The 14,874-nt window shown below is 39.0% G+C and overlaps 1 protein-coding gene across 1 annotated transcript; it reads right to left on the bottom strand.

Annotated features, from left to right (window-relative positions):
- Window positions 1-2,504: 2,504 nt before the first annotated feature.
- Window positions 2,505-14,538, bottom strand: bloc1s1 (biogenesis of lysosomal organelles complex-1, subunit 1). Its single transcript, XM_061889658.1, has 4 exons — window positions 14,359-14,538; window positions 12,896-12,968; window positions 10,743-10,875; window positions 2,505-2,931 (listed from the first exon to the last, which is right to left on the bottom strand). The coding sequence occupies exons 1-4, from the start codon at window positions 14,423-14,425 to the stop codon at window positions 2,821-2,823; spliced, it is 384 nt and encodes a 127-aa protein (XP_061745642.1). The 5' UTR covers window positions 14,426-14,538; the 3' UTR covers window positions 2,505-2,820.
- Window positions 14,539-14,874: the final 336 nt, after the last annotated feature.

Raw genomic sequence — 14,874 nt, 5'->3', positions numbered from 1 at the left:
ATATTCAATAACATGGCAAATTCTTGCATCCAGCACACCTTACAACAGTGGTAATAAAAGATGCAACCTATGCTTAAAAGAGAAACTGTTTATTATATATCATCCAGAGCTATCATCCCTCAACAAGCGCAGTGAAATCATTTCAACATGCCGCCACAGACGGAAACACCTCCTAGGTAACACATGAGCCAATCACCACGTCCCTACGCCTGCCTGTACCCACCCACTCTGTGCTCTATATAAACCATTGTATGTGAATGCTTCCATTAAGAGCACTATTCTCTGGATAATCCAATCAAGATATATATATATATATATATATATATATATATATATATATATATATATATATACATATTTTTTTTTAGCAAATCAATCAATCAATCAATGTTTACTTATATAGCCCTAAATCACTAGTGTCTCAAAGGGCTGCACAAACCACAACACAAACCACTACCACATCCTCGGTAGGCCCACATAAGGGCACATAAAAAACACGATATATACTCACAAATAGTGCACCAACTACAAAAACCTCCCTTTTTCATGACAAAAACCTCCCTTTTTCATGACAAAGAAAAAAAAACAAAAAACAACGGGACAAATTATTAAGCGTTGACCTGTCCGCGGATACAAAAAGGTTGGGGACCACTGCTCTAGACTGTCTCCACAACAAGTCAATCACATTTGATTTTGCAGTAGCGTGTAACATTACACCGCAAAGGCAGTCATATTAGTACCATGAAAAACCTCATTTTAATACATTTGAAAAAAACTAACCAACTAATTTTCAAGTACCGTATTTTTCAAAATGTAAGTCGCAGTTTTTTTCATAGAAGCGACTTGTGTGGGAATTTATTAAAGGGGAACATTATCACCAGACCTATGTAAGCGTCAATATATACCTTGATGGTGCAGAAAAAAGACCATCTATTTTTTTAACCGATTTCCGAACTCTAAATGGGTGAATTTTGGCGAATTAAACGCCTTTCTGTTTATCGCACTGAAGGCGATGACGTCAGAATGTGACGTCGCCAAGGTAACACACCCACTATTTTCATTTTCAACATATTACAAACACCGGGTCTCAGCTCTGTTATTTTCCGGTTTTTTTAACTATTTTTTGGAACCTTGGAGACATCATGCCTCATCGGTGTGTTGTCGGAGGGTGTAACAACACTAACAGGGAGGGATTCAAGTTGCACCACTGGCCCGAAGATGCGAAGGTGTCTGCCGCCAGACCCCCATTGAATGTGCCAGAGTGTCTCCACATTTGACCGGCGATGCTAAGGCAGACATGGCACAGAGATGTATGGATAACCTGCAGATGCATTTGCAACGATAGTCAAAGAAATCACAAAGGTGAGTTTTGTTGATGTTGACTGCCAGCTAATCGATGCTAACATGCTACGCTAATCGATGCTAACATGCTATTTACCGGCGGTGCTAAAGCAGACATGGCACAGAGATGTATGGATAACCTGCAGATGCATTTGCAACTATATTACGTTTCCTTCCACCCACTTTTAATGCGAAAAAAAAACACTTTACCAATCGACGGATTTAAGTTGCTCCAGTGTCAAAAGATGCGAAAGTCCTGATCGTTTGGTCCGCACATTTTACCGGCGATGCTAACGCAGCTATTCGGCCATGCTATGGCTATGAATAGCGTCAATAGCTATTCGCTCAATAGCTTCAGTTTCTTCAATATTTTCATACTCCAACCATCTGTTTCAATACATAAGGCACTTTAAAGCTTTTTTTAGGAATATTCTGAGACCGGTAACATTTTGAAAAAAACTTCAAAAAATACAACAAGCCACTGGGAACTGATTTTTATTGTTTTTAACCCTTTTGAAATTGTGATAATGTTCCCCTTTAACACATTACCGTAAGATATTAAACAATATTATTTATCTCATTCATGTAAGAGACTATACGTTAAGATTTCATGGGATTTATTGATTAGAAGTGACAGATTGTTTGGTAAACATATAGCATGTTCTATATGTTATAGTTATTTGAATGACTCTTACCATAATATGTTACATTAACATACCAGGCACCTTCTCAGTTGGTTATTTATGCCTCATATAACGTACACTTATTCAGCCTGTTGTTCGCTATTCTTTATTTATTTTAAATTGCCTTTCAAGTGTCTATTCTTGGTTTTGGATTTTATCAAATAAATTTCCCCCCAAAAATGCGACTAATACTCCAGTGCGACTTATAAGTATGTTTTTTTCCTTCTTTTTTATGCATTTTCGGCAGGTGTGACTTACACTCCGAAAAATATGGTATGTAAAGTAAAAAAAAAAAAAAGTTTTATAACCCACAGTACATTATTAGTTCTGAGTAAGATATAAGAATATGTCAAGTCTTACAGCCACACAAATACCTCTCACTCAGGGAACTCAACAGCTTTGGGTGCAGTAAACTTTTTTCTGCACATTCTTAAGCTTTTTTTTAGCTTCTGAGAATAAGACTTTAATGAAATGAACACATTTTAGTTGAGTAACAAAGCCAATTTTATTTTCGTTTTCTTTTTTTCTTAAAAACAATCACAGCACAAACTTTAAAACTGATATTATACATTGACAATTCCTTAATACTGATAAGCATCATTCCATAGATGTATTTAAAGCATAAACGGACACAATAATTAGTGCGTTTTTTAAGTTTTTTTTTATAAATAAGCAAGTTTCCTCACCACATTTTGTGTTCACACTACGACATTTCTCTGCAGACCCCTCGGTGCTTTCCTGTTTTACAGTTCTTTTGAGTCAATCCAGCTCTTCCGAAGGACATCTCCAAAAGCATCTACGACGTAGCCGGCTGAAGCTGACCCTTGTGTACGTACTCCAGAGCTGTAGCGATGGTCCTCATGTCCATCTCAATACTGCGGGCCCAGTTCTCCACATCGCCAATTTCCTGTTGCAAAACAAAATAAAATGGTAACTGGTTCGTATTCATGCAGCCCTTTATTGTACCCGTATAGATACCTAAAGTGATTTAAATCAGTGGTCCCCAACCACCGGGCCGCGGCGTGGCCCGATTGGTACCGGGCCGCAGAAGAATTTTTTATTCATTTTTATTAAAAAAAAAATAATAATAAATAAATAAATAAATATATATATATATATATATATATATATATATATATACGTTTTTTAAATTTTTTTTGTATTATTTTTTTTTTCCTTTGTCATGAAAAAGGGACGTTTTTGTCATGAAAAAGGGAGGTTTTGTCATGAAAAAGGGAGGTTTTTGTGGTTGGTGCACTAATTGTAAGTGTATATTGTGTTTTTATGTTGATTTAATGAAAAAATATATATATATATATATTTACATGTATATATATTTTTTTCCATTTTTTTCAAAAAAAAAAAAAAAAAAATATATATATATATATATATATGTATATATATATATATATATATATATTTTTTTTTTCCATTAAATCAACATAAAAACACAATATACGCTTACAAACACACTTCGGGAGAACATCCTCACAGTAACACAACATAAACGCAACACAACAAATACCCATAATCCTTTGTATTCATGACACAACCTGATTATTTTACACACCCCAAACCCCGCCAACCCCCCTGCTCTCGTGCGTCGGTAAGGTGGGCGGGGTTGGGGGAGCGGGGGTGTAAAATATATTCAGGAAGTGTCATGAATACAAAGGATTATGGGTATTAGTTGTGTTGCGTTTATGTTGTGTTACTGTGAGGATGTTCTCCCGAAATGTGTTTGTCAATCTTGTATTGTGTGGCTTCATAGCGGGGCGCATATTAGTAAGTGTTAAAGTTGTTTATATCACAACCATCAGTGTACTCTGTATCACCCAGTATGCCTTTCAATCTATGAACGTATGAACGTGTGATTGCGGAATCTGCACACAACATGTTGCTGGACCAACAATCGGTTCATACATGTTGTTGAAGGTGTCGAAGGCAATAGCTTCACAGCACGCCCACATTCTTGTCATCACGATGAACGTTATTGAATAGTCGCGAGAACGTTAGCGGCCTCAATAGATTACATTACTCTGTGAAACAGTATTAAATAGCTCTATGAGTGGTAAAGGTGGCCATCCTCTGATGTAATTCAACAGGCGGTTGGCGGGCGGGTACGGTCCCGATAAAAAGTTGGTTCGGGTGGACGGCGGGTGGATGACGATTTTGGTGATGCGGATGATATAATTGCCTATCCGCGCATCTCTACTGTGTAGAAATATGGGGAAATAATTACAAAAATACACTTCATTCACTAACAGTGTTAGAAAAAGATCAGCTAGAATAATACATAATGTTGGATATAGAGAACATACAAACCCTTTATTTATTGAATCAAAGATACTGAAATTCCACGACATAGTGAAATTGCAAACAGCTAAAATTATACACAAAGCAAACTATAACCTGCTTCCCAAGAATATACAAAAATTATTCTCAACAAATGAGGAGAAATATAATATTAGAGAAAAATGTAATTTAAAACATTTGTATGCACGTACAACACTTAAGACCTTCAGTATATCTGTATGTGGAATTAAATTATGGGATGGATTAAGCAAAGCAATCAAACAATTTACTAATATGATCCCCTTCAAGAAACTCTTCAAACAAAGTGTTTACAAAGTACAAAAAAGAAGAACCAAGATAAACATTTTGAATTTATTCACCTATTCATTCTCAAAATAATCTTACTTATCTCATCGTATGGAATAAAACTTACTTCACCAATTATTTATTTATTTATTTTTTTATTGTGATTACTTATGGAGTATATTGTGAATACATAGAGAACAGGAAGTGAACAAAAGTTTTAGCAACTGTTATGTAAAAGAAAAGGGTAGGATTAATTAAGCCCTGCTTATTCCTACTCCTTTTCAAACATGTTGAAAAGAGAAACTGGAAATTGTGATGTATCATGTTGTATGCTTGCATGTTCGAAATAAACTCAAACTCACACTCAAACTCCTGATTTACATAACTGAGGCGCGTTCCTGAAGGCACCCAATTAAATACTCTCCTTTTTGGCAGTTACAATTGTTTTCAAAGTGTAATTTATGTAACTAAGGTGTAGCTGTAATGTGCTTACTTCAGATGCAGTCAGTCATAATTTGTGAAGTGAAGTGAATTTTATTTATATAGCGCTTTTTCTGTAGTGACTCAAAGCGCTTTACATAGTGAAACCCAATATCTAAGTTACATTCAAACCAGTGTGGGTGGCACTGGAAGTAGGTGGGTAAAGTGTCTTGCCCAAGGACACAACGGCAGTGACTAGGTTGGCAGAAGCGGGAATCGAACCTGGAACCCTCAAGTTGCTGGCACGGCCACTCTACCAACCGAGCTAAACCGCCCCACAACTTCTTTAGTTATTAGTGGTGTTCCTGGAGGTTCTATTTTAGGTCCTCTTTTTTCCATAATTCCACTGCCTGCCAGTTCAGTTAAAAAAACCTAGGACCAAAGTTCCCTCTAAGCTGCGCACTTGGGCAATCGCGCACTGCTCGCACATTCTCAGCGCACAAGAAAATCTATGCAGCGCATAAAATAAAATTCAACATAAACGTAATATTAATATCTAATATTAGTCCTAATCTTACCTAATCAATTAAACCAATAATAATAATAACAATTGTTTTCTGTACCATTTTGCAACGTAACTCAGTGATTGACAGGTGTCCAGCCAATGATACAATTCGGTTCACTTACGCTACGCAGCCAATGATAGCATTGACGCTATTGATATTGACAATAATTCCTTATCATGGCGAAATGAACAGGCAGCGACACATTCACTCACCAAGCCGTTGTAAAAAAGAAGTGCGGTTCTTTTAAGATGGAATGGGTGTCGGACTACAGTATGTTCAAATAGAACAAGGGTCGGGAACCTTTTTGGCAGAGAGAGCCAAAAAGCCAAATATTTTCAAATGTATTTCCGTAAGAGCCATATAATTTTTTTTTTAACACTGAACACAACTAAACGCGTGCATTTTTAAGTAAGACCTACATTTCTAGAGTATAATAGGTCTCTTATTCCTTGTAAAAACATTATTATTCTGAAGCTAACTGTGGAGGGGGTGTGGCCTGCGGGCCTGCGGCGAAGCGGGGTGTGCCAGGACCGGCCTCAAAATCAGGGACAGGTGCGTAGATGGCCCACCTGGGCCTTGTTCTCTAATCCCCTGTCGCTCTGATATAAGCAGCAGCCAGGAGGAGAGACGGGGTTGGAGCTGGAGCCAGAGCGAGAACGAAAGAGAAAAAGACAATTGCTGGAAAGCAACTGAGAGACTTACTGAAAAATAAAACAGTATTGTAACCTTGAAACAGGCTCTCATGTCGGCAAGCCCCACACTAACCAATAATAAATAAATAACTTCTTACCATTAACGCAACTTCTTGGACAAAAAAAAAAAGGATGAGAATGTTTTGTATGCTGAACGTTATTTTTAACACTGTGATTACAAGTATAATTATTTATTACTTATTGTGTTAAGCAGTGTCAGCTCAGATTTATCCGAGAGCCGGATGCAGTCATCAAAAGAGCCACATCTGGCTCGCGAGCCATAGGTTCCCTACCCCTGAAGTAGAAGAACAAGCGGTGAAACTGGGTGAGATTTTTTTTTTTTTATAGTGAGAAGGGTCTACTCTGCAAAACGTGCCGCGAAGCTAAAGTAGCAAATGAGTTTTCCGAGGGAAACATGTGGACTGAATGGAAGTTGGACTACCCTCAAGTGTCACGTTCAGCAGAAAAGTCATTTGAGAGCTGTTGGACTTGTACGAAGACTCAAGGTGGGACCGGGGATTGGTACATTATTGCGGGAAAACGCAAAAGACAGAGAGAAAAGGAACGAGCTGTCACACAAAAACAAAATCTGACCCAAAGCCAGTTAAAGGGGAACATTATCACCAGACCTATGCAAGCGTCAATATATACCTTGATGGTGCAGAAAAAAAGACCATATATTTTTTTAAACGATTTCCGAACTCTAAGTGGGTGAATTTTGGCGAATTAAACGCCTTTCTGTTTATCGCGCTGGAGGCGATGACGTCAGAATGTGACGTCGCCGAGGTAATACACCCACCATTTTCATTTTCAACACATTAAAAACACCGGGTCTCAGCTCTGTTATTTTTTACTATTTTTTGGAACCTTGGAGACATCATGCCTCGTCGGTGTGTTGTCGGAGGGTGTAACAACACTAACAGGGAGGGATTCAAGTTGCACCACTGGCCCGAAGATGCCAAAGTGTCTTCCGCCAGACCCCCATTGAATGTGCCGGAGTGTCTCCACATTTGACCGGCGATGCTAAGGCAGACATGGCACAGAGATGTATGGATAACCTGCAGATGCATTTGCAACGATAGTCAACAAAATCACAAAGGTGAGTTTTGTTGATGTTGACTGCCAGCTAATCGATGCTAACATGCTACGCTAATCGATGCTAACATGCTATTTACCGGCGGTGCTAAAGCAGACATGGAACAGAGATGTATGGATAACCTGCAGATGCATTTGCAACTATATTACGTTTCCTTCCACCCACATTTAATTGGAAAAAAACACTTTACCAATCGACGGATTTAAGTTGCTCCAGTGTCAAAAGATGCGAAAGTCCTGATCGTTTGGTCCGCACATTTTACCTGCGATGCTAACGCAGCTATTCGGCCATGCTATGGCTATGAATAGCGTCAATAGCTATTCGCTCAATAGCTTCAGTTTCTTCTTCAATATTTTCATACTCCAACCATCTGTTTCAATACATGCGTAATCTGTTGAATCGCTTATGTCGCTGAAATCCGAGTTTGAATCCGAGCTAATGTCACTATATCTTGCTGTGGTATTTCCATTGTTTGTTTACATTGGCAGCACTGCGTGACGTCACAGGGAAATGGCCAGTGTCTTCGCAGAGAGCCGAAAATAAGGCACTTTAAAGCTTTATTTAGGGATATTCCGAGACCTGTAAAATTTTGAAAAAAACTTCAAAAAATACAACAAGCCAGTGGGAACTGATTTTTATTGTTTTTAATAACCCTTTTGAAATTGTGATAATGTTCCCCTTTAAAGTTGTCATTGACAACATTTTACTTGCCATCAAAATGAATACATCAATGCTGTCAGTTCAACCAATCCACGATCACATGGCAAAGTATGGAGTATACCAGAAAGCTGGCGAAGCAAAAAACTATGCCTTTGAATTTGTGAACTCAATCAATGAGATAATGCAGAATGAGACTATGTGCAGTGTTAAAAATGCACCCTGGCATACAGTTGGAATTTACAACTGTCTTTCCACTGTAACTCATCCTTATTTTTCTTTAATAACGTACTCCGCTTTTAAACATCTTAAAGTATCAGCTGCCAAAGAAGACTTTCCAACTGCAGGGTAAACAAAAAGTTAACATGAACCTCTGTGGTCCAATATGCCAGGCCACATCATCTAATAAAGGCTAATGAGCCCTTTCAACAGTAATAAGCCATTTAACATTTAAAATTATAACATTGCCAGGGAGCATACATTTAACAGTATGTTTATTCTTGTTATTGCAGTAGTACATGCTGCCGCTAGGTGACGTCATACGCAAATACGGTGTTAGCTTTCACTGTTATGCTGATGACACCCAACTCTACATGCCCCTAAAGCTGACCAACACGCCGGACTGTAGTCAGCTGGAGGCGTGTCTTAATGAAATTAAACAATGGATGTCCGCGAACTTTTTGCATCTCAACGCCAAAAAAACGGAAACCCTGATTATCGGTCCTGCTAGACACCGACCTCTATTTGATAATACAACTCTAACATTTGACAACCAAACAATTAAACAAGGCGACTCGGTAAAGAATCTGGGTGTTATCTTTGACCCTACTCTCTCCTTTGAGTCACACATTAAAAGTGTTACTAAAACGGCCTTCTTTCATCTCCGTAATGTCGCTAAAATTCGCTCCATTCTGTCCACTAAAGACGCTGAGATCATTATCCATGCGTTTGTTACGTCTCGCCTCGACTACTGTAACATATTATTTTCGGGTCTCCCCATGTCTAGCATTAAAAGATTACAGTTGGTACAAAGTGCGGCTGCTAGACTTTTGACAAAAACAAGAAAGTTTGATCACATTACGCCTGTACTGGCTCACCTGCACTGGCTTCCTGTGCACTTAAGATGTGACTTTAAGGTTTTACTACTTACGTATAAAATACTACACGGTCTAGCTCCATCCTATCTTGCCGATTGTATTGTACCGTATGTCCCGGCAAGAAATCTGCGTTCAAAGGACTCCGGCTTATTAGTGATTCCCAAAGCCCAAAAAAAGTCTGCGGGCTATAGAGCGTTTTCATTTCGGGGTCCAGTACTCTGGAATGCCCTCCCGGTAAAAGTTTGAGATGCCACCTCAGTAGAAGCATTTAAGTCTCACCTTAAAACTCATTTGTATACTCTAGCCTTTAAATAGACTCCCTTTTTAGACCAGTTGATCTGCCGTTTCTTTTCTTTTTCTCCTATGTCCCACTCTCCCTTGTGGAGGGGGTCCGGTCCGATCCGGTGGCCATGTACTGCTCGCCTGTGTATCGGCTAGGGACATTTCTGCGCTGCTGATCCGCCTCCGCTTGGGATGGTTTCCTGCTGGCTCCGCTGTGAACGGGACTCTCGCTGCTGTGTTGGATCCGCTTTGGATTGGACTCTTGCGACTGTGTTGGATCCATTATGGATTGAACTTTCACAGTATCATGTTAGACCCGCTCGACATCCATTGCTTTCCTCCTCTCCAAGGTTCTCATAGTCATCATTGTCACCGACGTCCCACTGGGTGTGAGTTTTCCTTGCCCTTATGTGGGCCTACCGAGGATGTCGTAGTGGTTCGTGTTGTGGTTTGTGCAGCCCTTTGAGACACTAGTGATTTAGGGCTATATAAGTAAACATTGATTGATTGATTGATCTTGATTTATAAATATTAACCATGATGTTAAGTTATTATATTAAATAAATACTAATAAAGATATATTTTACAAACAAAGTTACAGGAATGTACACATGATCCCATGTTTGCATCTTATTGTGTAACATGTGAATGTTTTAGTTGGAACTAAATGCGATATCTAAAAAGGGGTACAAATTATTTCCAAAGCAGGAACCCCACCCAGACATACAATACTAGTACACAGCTCATGAAAAACAGTATTTTTTGTTATTGTTATTGTAATTGGGCTAAAATACTTATATTCTAAAATAATTTCATGGAAATCACTGCTGCCATTTGATTATAATAATAAATTTTACTTGTTATTTAGTCAGGTTTGTGTTCTGCTGGTGTGGCCACAATACACGTCGCTCACATGTGCTCCCCTGAATGCTCAAGGAATTTTTGCGTTTGCTCACGCATATGGAAAATTAGAGGGAACATTGCCTGGGACTCACATTTTTGCCAAAGATTTTTTTAAAACACTGGAGTGCTGTTATAGAGATGATCTTTGACTAGTTTTGTTTTTTTGCAGAAGGACCTAAAACAGCTGAGTGCTCAAATAACACAGAAGAAATTAATAGACCAAAATCAAATATTAACTGTTGAGGTGGTTCTCAGGAATATAAAAAACAAGACAAATAGTCAAATATCCGTCCCCCCCAGTCTTCAATTTTCTGAAAATGCGGCCCCCAAAACAATTTAGTTGAATATCCCTGGCCTAGAGTGAGTACACACCATACGTGAGCGGTTTTCACACTGACACGTCTCACCTTCAGGGCCTGATTGAAGCCCTCCACCATGCTGATCCATTGTGCAGTTTGCTTGGAAAACTGACCAGCCTGCACTTGGAGTGTTTTCACCTCATGGTCAAGCTTGCGCTGGTTTACATACGCCTGTGCAACTCTGAAAACCAGAAATAGGATTGATTGTACAGTAGAGCAAACTAACTAAATGCATTGATCGTTAGGAGAAAAAAATTAAAAACATAAAAAGTGATATAAAAGAGCAAACAGGTGAAATGTAAGAAGAAAATGTTGCAATGCTTTAATAACACAAAGCTGCCATGCATGCAGGCTGTTTCTTTCTTTAAAAAAATAATAATGAATCAAAATCAATGTCATTTTGAATTATTGACCTATTCAAGGCTTCAATTACGTCACATTAAATATTCCGCTTTGAGTTATTTTTAGGGGAAAATGTTGCATATTTTGTGTTTGGCCATATAAAAAACTGAGCTGTTTTTTTTAAAGAAGGGCCTAAAACAAACAAACAAAACATAAACAACAATAAAACTTAAAATTGACGGATACATCTGAAGTTGATATCGAGATTATTGTGCTAAAAGTAAACAGTAAAAAAAAAAGTATAATTTATTTTTTAACACTTTAATGCAGGGGTGCCCATTACGTCGATCGCGAGCTACCAGTCGACCGTGGGGGGTGTGTCAGTCGATCTCCAGCCAGGCTTTAAAAAAAAACAGACCTAAAAATTAGTGATCATCAATCTTCACCAAGACGTCACTTAAATGACATTCACGGTACCGGAGGGTCTTGTGAGATGACGCTGGCTGCTGCAAGATCATTATTATGAAAATATGACCGAGACGAAGGCGAGAAACACTTTTTATTTCAACAGACTCTCGCGCCGTACCTTCCGTCAAAACTCTAAAGGCCGACTGCACATTTCCTATCTTCACAATAAAAGCCCTGCTTCATACTGCCTGCGCTAACTAAATACAGAGTCTCGGAAAACTGGCGTGCACAAGCGATTCCTCAGAAAGCTGGCGTGCACATCACTTGTGCACGCCAGCTTTCCGAGACTCTTATTTTGTTAGCGCAGGCAGCATGAAGCAGGGCTTTTATTGTGAAGATAGGAAATGTGCAGTCGGCCTTTAGAGTTTTGACGGAAGGGACGGCGCGAAAGTCTGTTGAAATAAAAAGTGTTTCTCGCCTTCCTCTCTGTCATTTTTTCATAATAATGAACTGGCAGCAGCCAGCGTCATCTCACAAGACCCTCGGGTGCCGTGAATGTCAATCAAGCAAGCTATGGAATTTGCCGCCAATGTTTTTTCTTGGAAAGTGTATGGAAGCTGGATGAATTAGATGCCAAAAACCAACCACTTTCATGTGGTATTGTACAGAAAGGACAACTTTTTTTCTCCTCCATTTGAAAATGTGGGCGTTATCATCATTACTGTCTGATTCCAATCAATGCAAGTCATCAGAATCAGGTAATACACCAACTTATATTCTTGTCTTTGTGAAAGAAAGACATCTATGTGTTACACATGCTTGTATTATCATTAAACACATTTAACTTGTTTACAAAAATGTCTCTTTCATAAATAAATAAATATAAATGATATATATAAATGAGGTAGATCCCCTCGAGTTGGTCAATTGAAAAGTAGCTCGCCTGCAGAAAAAGTGTGGGCACCCCTGCTTTAATGAGTAGGACACTTTTGGATCCCCAATTATTTTTGTGCGGTTTGTTTTTAAGTGTCATTGCTCAAAAAATAATAATGAATCAAAATCCAAAATTAAGGCTCCAATATTATATAATCTCAAATATTCCACCTAAAAAAGTTATTGGGTGAAAATATTGCATATTTTGTGTTTTTTCCATTTTTTTTTATCCTAATGTTGATCTAGAGATTTAAAACTTGAATAATAATGAAAATAATAATACTGAATAATGACATATTTTTTATATATATTTTTTTGACCAAATCCCTTTGGGGTCCCTGGGATCATAACTGAGTGGAGGCTTAAATGTATATTTTTTATGCATATATTGTATTGGTTTTTAAAATAAAAAATATGAAAATTGCCCCGGCTTGCTTTGATTTTTCAGTGTGCGGCCCTCAGTGGAAACATTTTGGACACCCCTGGTCTATGATGTCACACAATAAGGAGATTCTTACCCGACGTTGAGATGGTCCACCAGGGCTTCCGTAAGACAGGTGGCTGCGGAAATTGCTTCGCGCCTGCGCCGTTCTGTAAAAAGCAAGATAAGGCAAATCAAACCTACAACCAAATATGTCAAACAATCTTAATATTTGGTGTAACGTGCACTCAGGTTTAAAGACGTACTGAAACCCACTACTACCGACCACGCAGTCTGATAGTTTATATATCAATGATGAAATATTAATATTGCAACACATGCCAATACGGCCTTTTTAGTTTACTAAATTGCAATTTTAAATTTCCAGCAACGTGTCGTGTTGAAAACGTCGCGGTATGATGACGCGTGTGTTTGACATCATCGGTTGTAGCGGACATTTTTTTCCAGCCCGATCCAAGCTATAAGTAGTCTGCTTTAATCGCATAATTACACAGTATTCTGGACATTTTGGTTGCTGAATCGTTTGCAATTTGTTCAATTATTAATGGAGAAGTCAAAGTAGAAAGATGGAGGTGGGAAGCGGTGTATTGCAGCTGCCTTTAGCAACACAAACACAGCCGGTGTTTCCTTGTTTAAAATTCCCGAAGGTGAAGCTTTACTATGGAACAGAGCGGTCAAGCGAACATGGATCCCGACCACATGTCAACCGGCAGGTTTCGGTGAGAAAATGGTGGTAATAAGTCGGCTCTTACCGTAGTTATGAGCGGAGCTTGCGTCCTCCTGCAGCTGCGTGGCTTCCCTCAGAGACACCTGTGGCCACACCCCTCCGACTTTCAGGTATCATTTAATCTCACTAAAACACTAGTAACACGTTAAGAAGATAAGGGATTTTCCAGAATTATCCAAGTAAATGTGTCTAATAACATCTGAATCGCTCCCACTGCCCTTGCCTTTTTTTTTTTTTAACTTTTTTTTCTTTTGTAGTCCTTCACTCTCACTATCCTCATCCACAAATCTTTCATCCTCGCTCAAATTAATAGGGAAATTGTCGCTTTCTCGGTCTGACTCGCTCTAGCTGCTGGTGGCCATGTTTGTAAACAATGTGAGGAGCTCTACAACCCGTGACGTCACGCGCACATCGTCGGCTACTTCCGGTACAGGCAAGGCCTTTTTTATTAGCGACCAAAAGTTGCGAACTTTATCATCAATGTTCTCTACTAAATCCATTCAGCAAAAATATGGCAATATCGCCAAATGATCAAGTATGACACATAGAATGGACCTGCTATCCCCGTTTAAATAAGAAAATCTAATTGGCGACTTGTCCAGAGTGTACCCCGCCTTCCGCCCGATTGTAGCTGAGATAGGCGCCAGCGCCCCCCGCGACCCCGAAAGGGAATAAGCGGTAGAAAATGGATGGATGGAATTTCAGTAGGCCTTTAACTAAATCATGCATTTAGGTTTCAAAACGCTCCATGTTAACTTTGTGTTTTTAGCATTGGCTGCCATAACGGCTACCCGGCGCCTCGTCTCGCTTACCCTGTTGCTCCTTTCGCTCGTTTTGCTTCGCTTGATGCTCCTTCAGCAGGCGAGACAACATCTTCATTCAGAGGGAGAGTTTGAAAGCTCGCATACACGATAACAAAAATGCGGACAACCACGGACGCTCACAGATGACAACCGGTCACGAGGCTCGGTGTGATGACGTCGTAAATGGGCGTGTCCACGTTGAGGCTGAAATAAGTAATTTTTTGTACTTTTACTTTTTATCGGATTAAATGATATCACAATTGATTTTTGTGCCAATCTGATTTTTGTCACACATTTTATTTATATGTGTGTTTTTGTTTGTTCCGCCCCAATCGTGACTGCCTTCACCACCCCGGAGTTTGTTTCAAAGATGGCTGCTGTAGATGTAAACAATGACGTCTGCTTCTTTCATATCCGTTATTATAACTTCTGATTAGTGTTTATGTAGCAGGTAAATACGATATATTGTATGCATTCCATCAAAATCCCCCCTGTTTTTTTATTGCTCTGTTGTTATTCATTGTC

The sequence above is a fragment of the Nerophis ophidion genome, linkage group LG02 (assembly GCF_033978795.1).
Source record: "Nerophis ophidion isolate RoL-2023_Sa linkage group LG02, RoL_Noph_v1.0, whole genome shotgun sequence".
In the NCBI taxonomy this organism is placed as follows: domain Eukaryota; kingdom Metazoa; phylum Chordata; class Actinopteri; order Syngnathiformes; family Syngnathidae; genus Nerophis; species Nerophis ophidion.
Note: the sequence above shows the minus strand (reverse complement) of the source record. Positions and strands in the feature narration are given on the sequence as shown.

What these genes read in the sequence shown, in the direction of transcription:
- bloc1s1 (XM_061889658.1), bottom strand. Translation starts at nt 14,425, where the DNA reads ATGAAGATGTTGTCTCGCCTGCTGAAGGAGCATCAAGCGAAGCAAAAC. An exon ending in GTGGACCATCTCAACGTCGG is followed by an intron (nt 10,876 to 12,895) that starts GTAAGAATCTCC and finishes TCTGGTTTTCAG; the next exon opens with AGTTGCACAGGCGTATGTAA. An exon ending in GCTTCAATCAGGCCCTGAAG is followed by an intron (nt 2,932 to 10,742) that starts GTGAGACGTGTC and finishes GTTTTGCAACAG; the next exon opens with GAAATTGGCGATGTGGAGAA.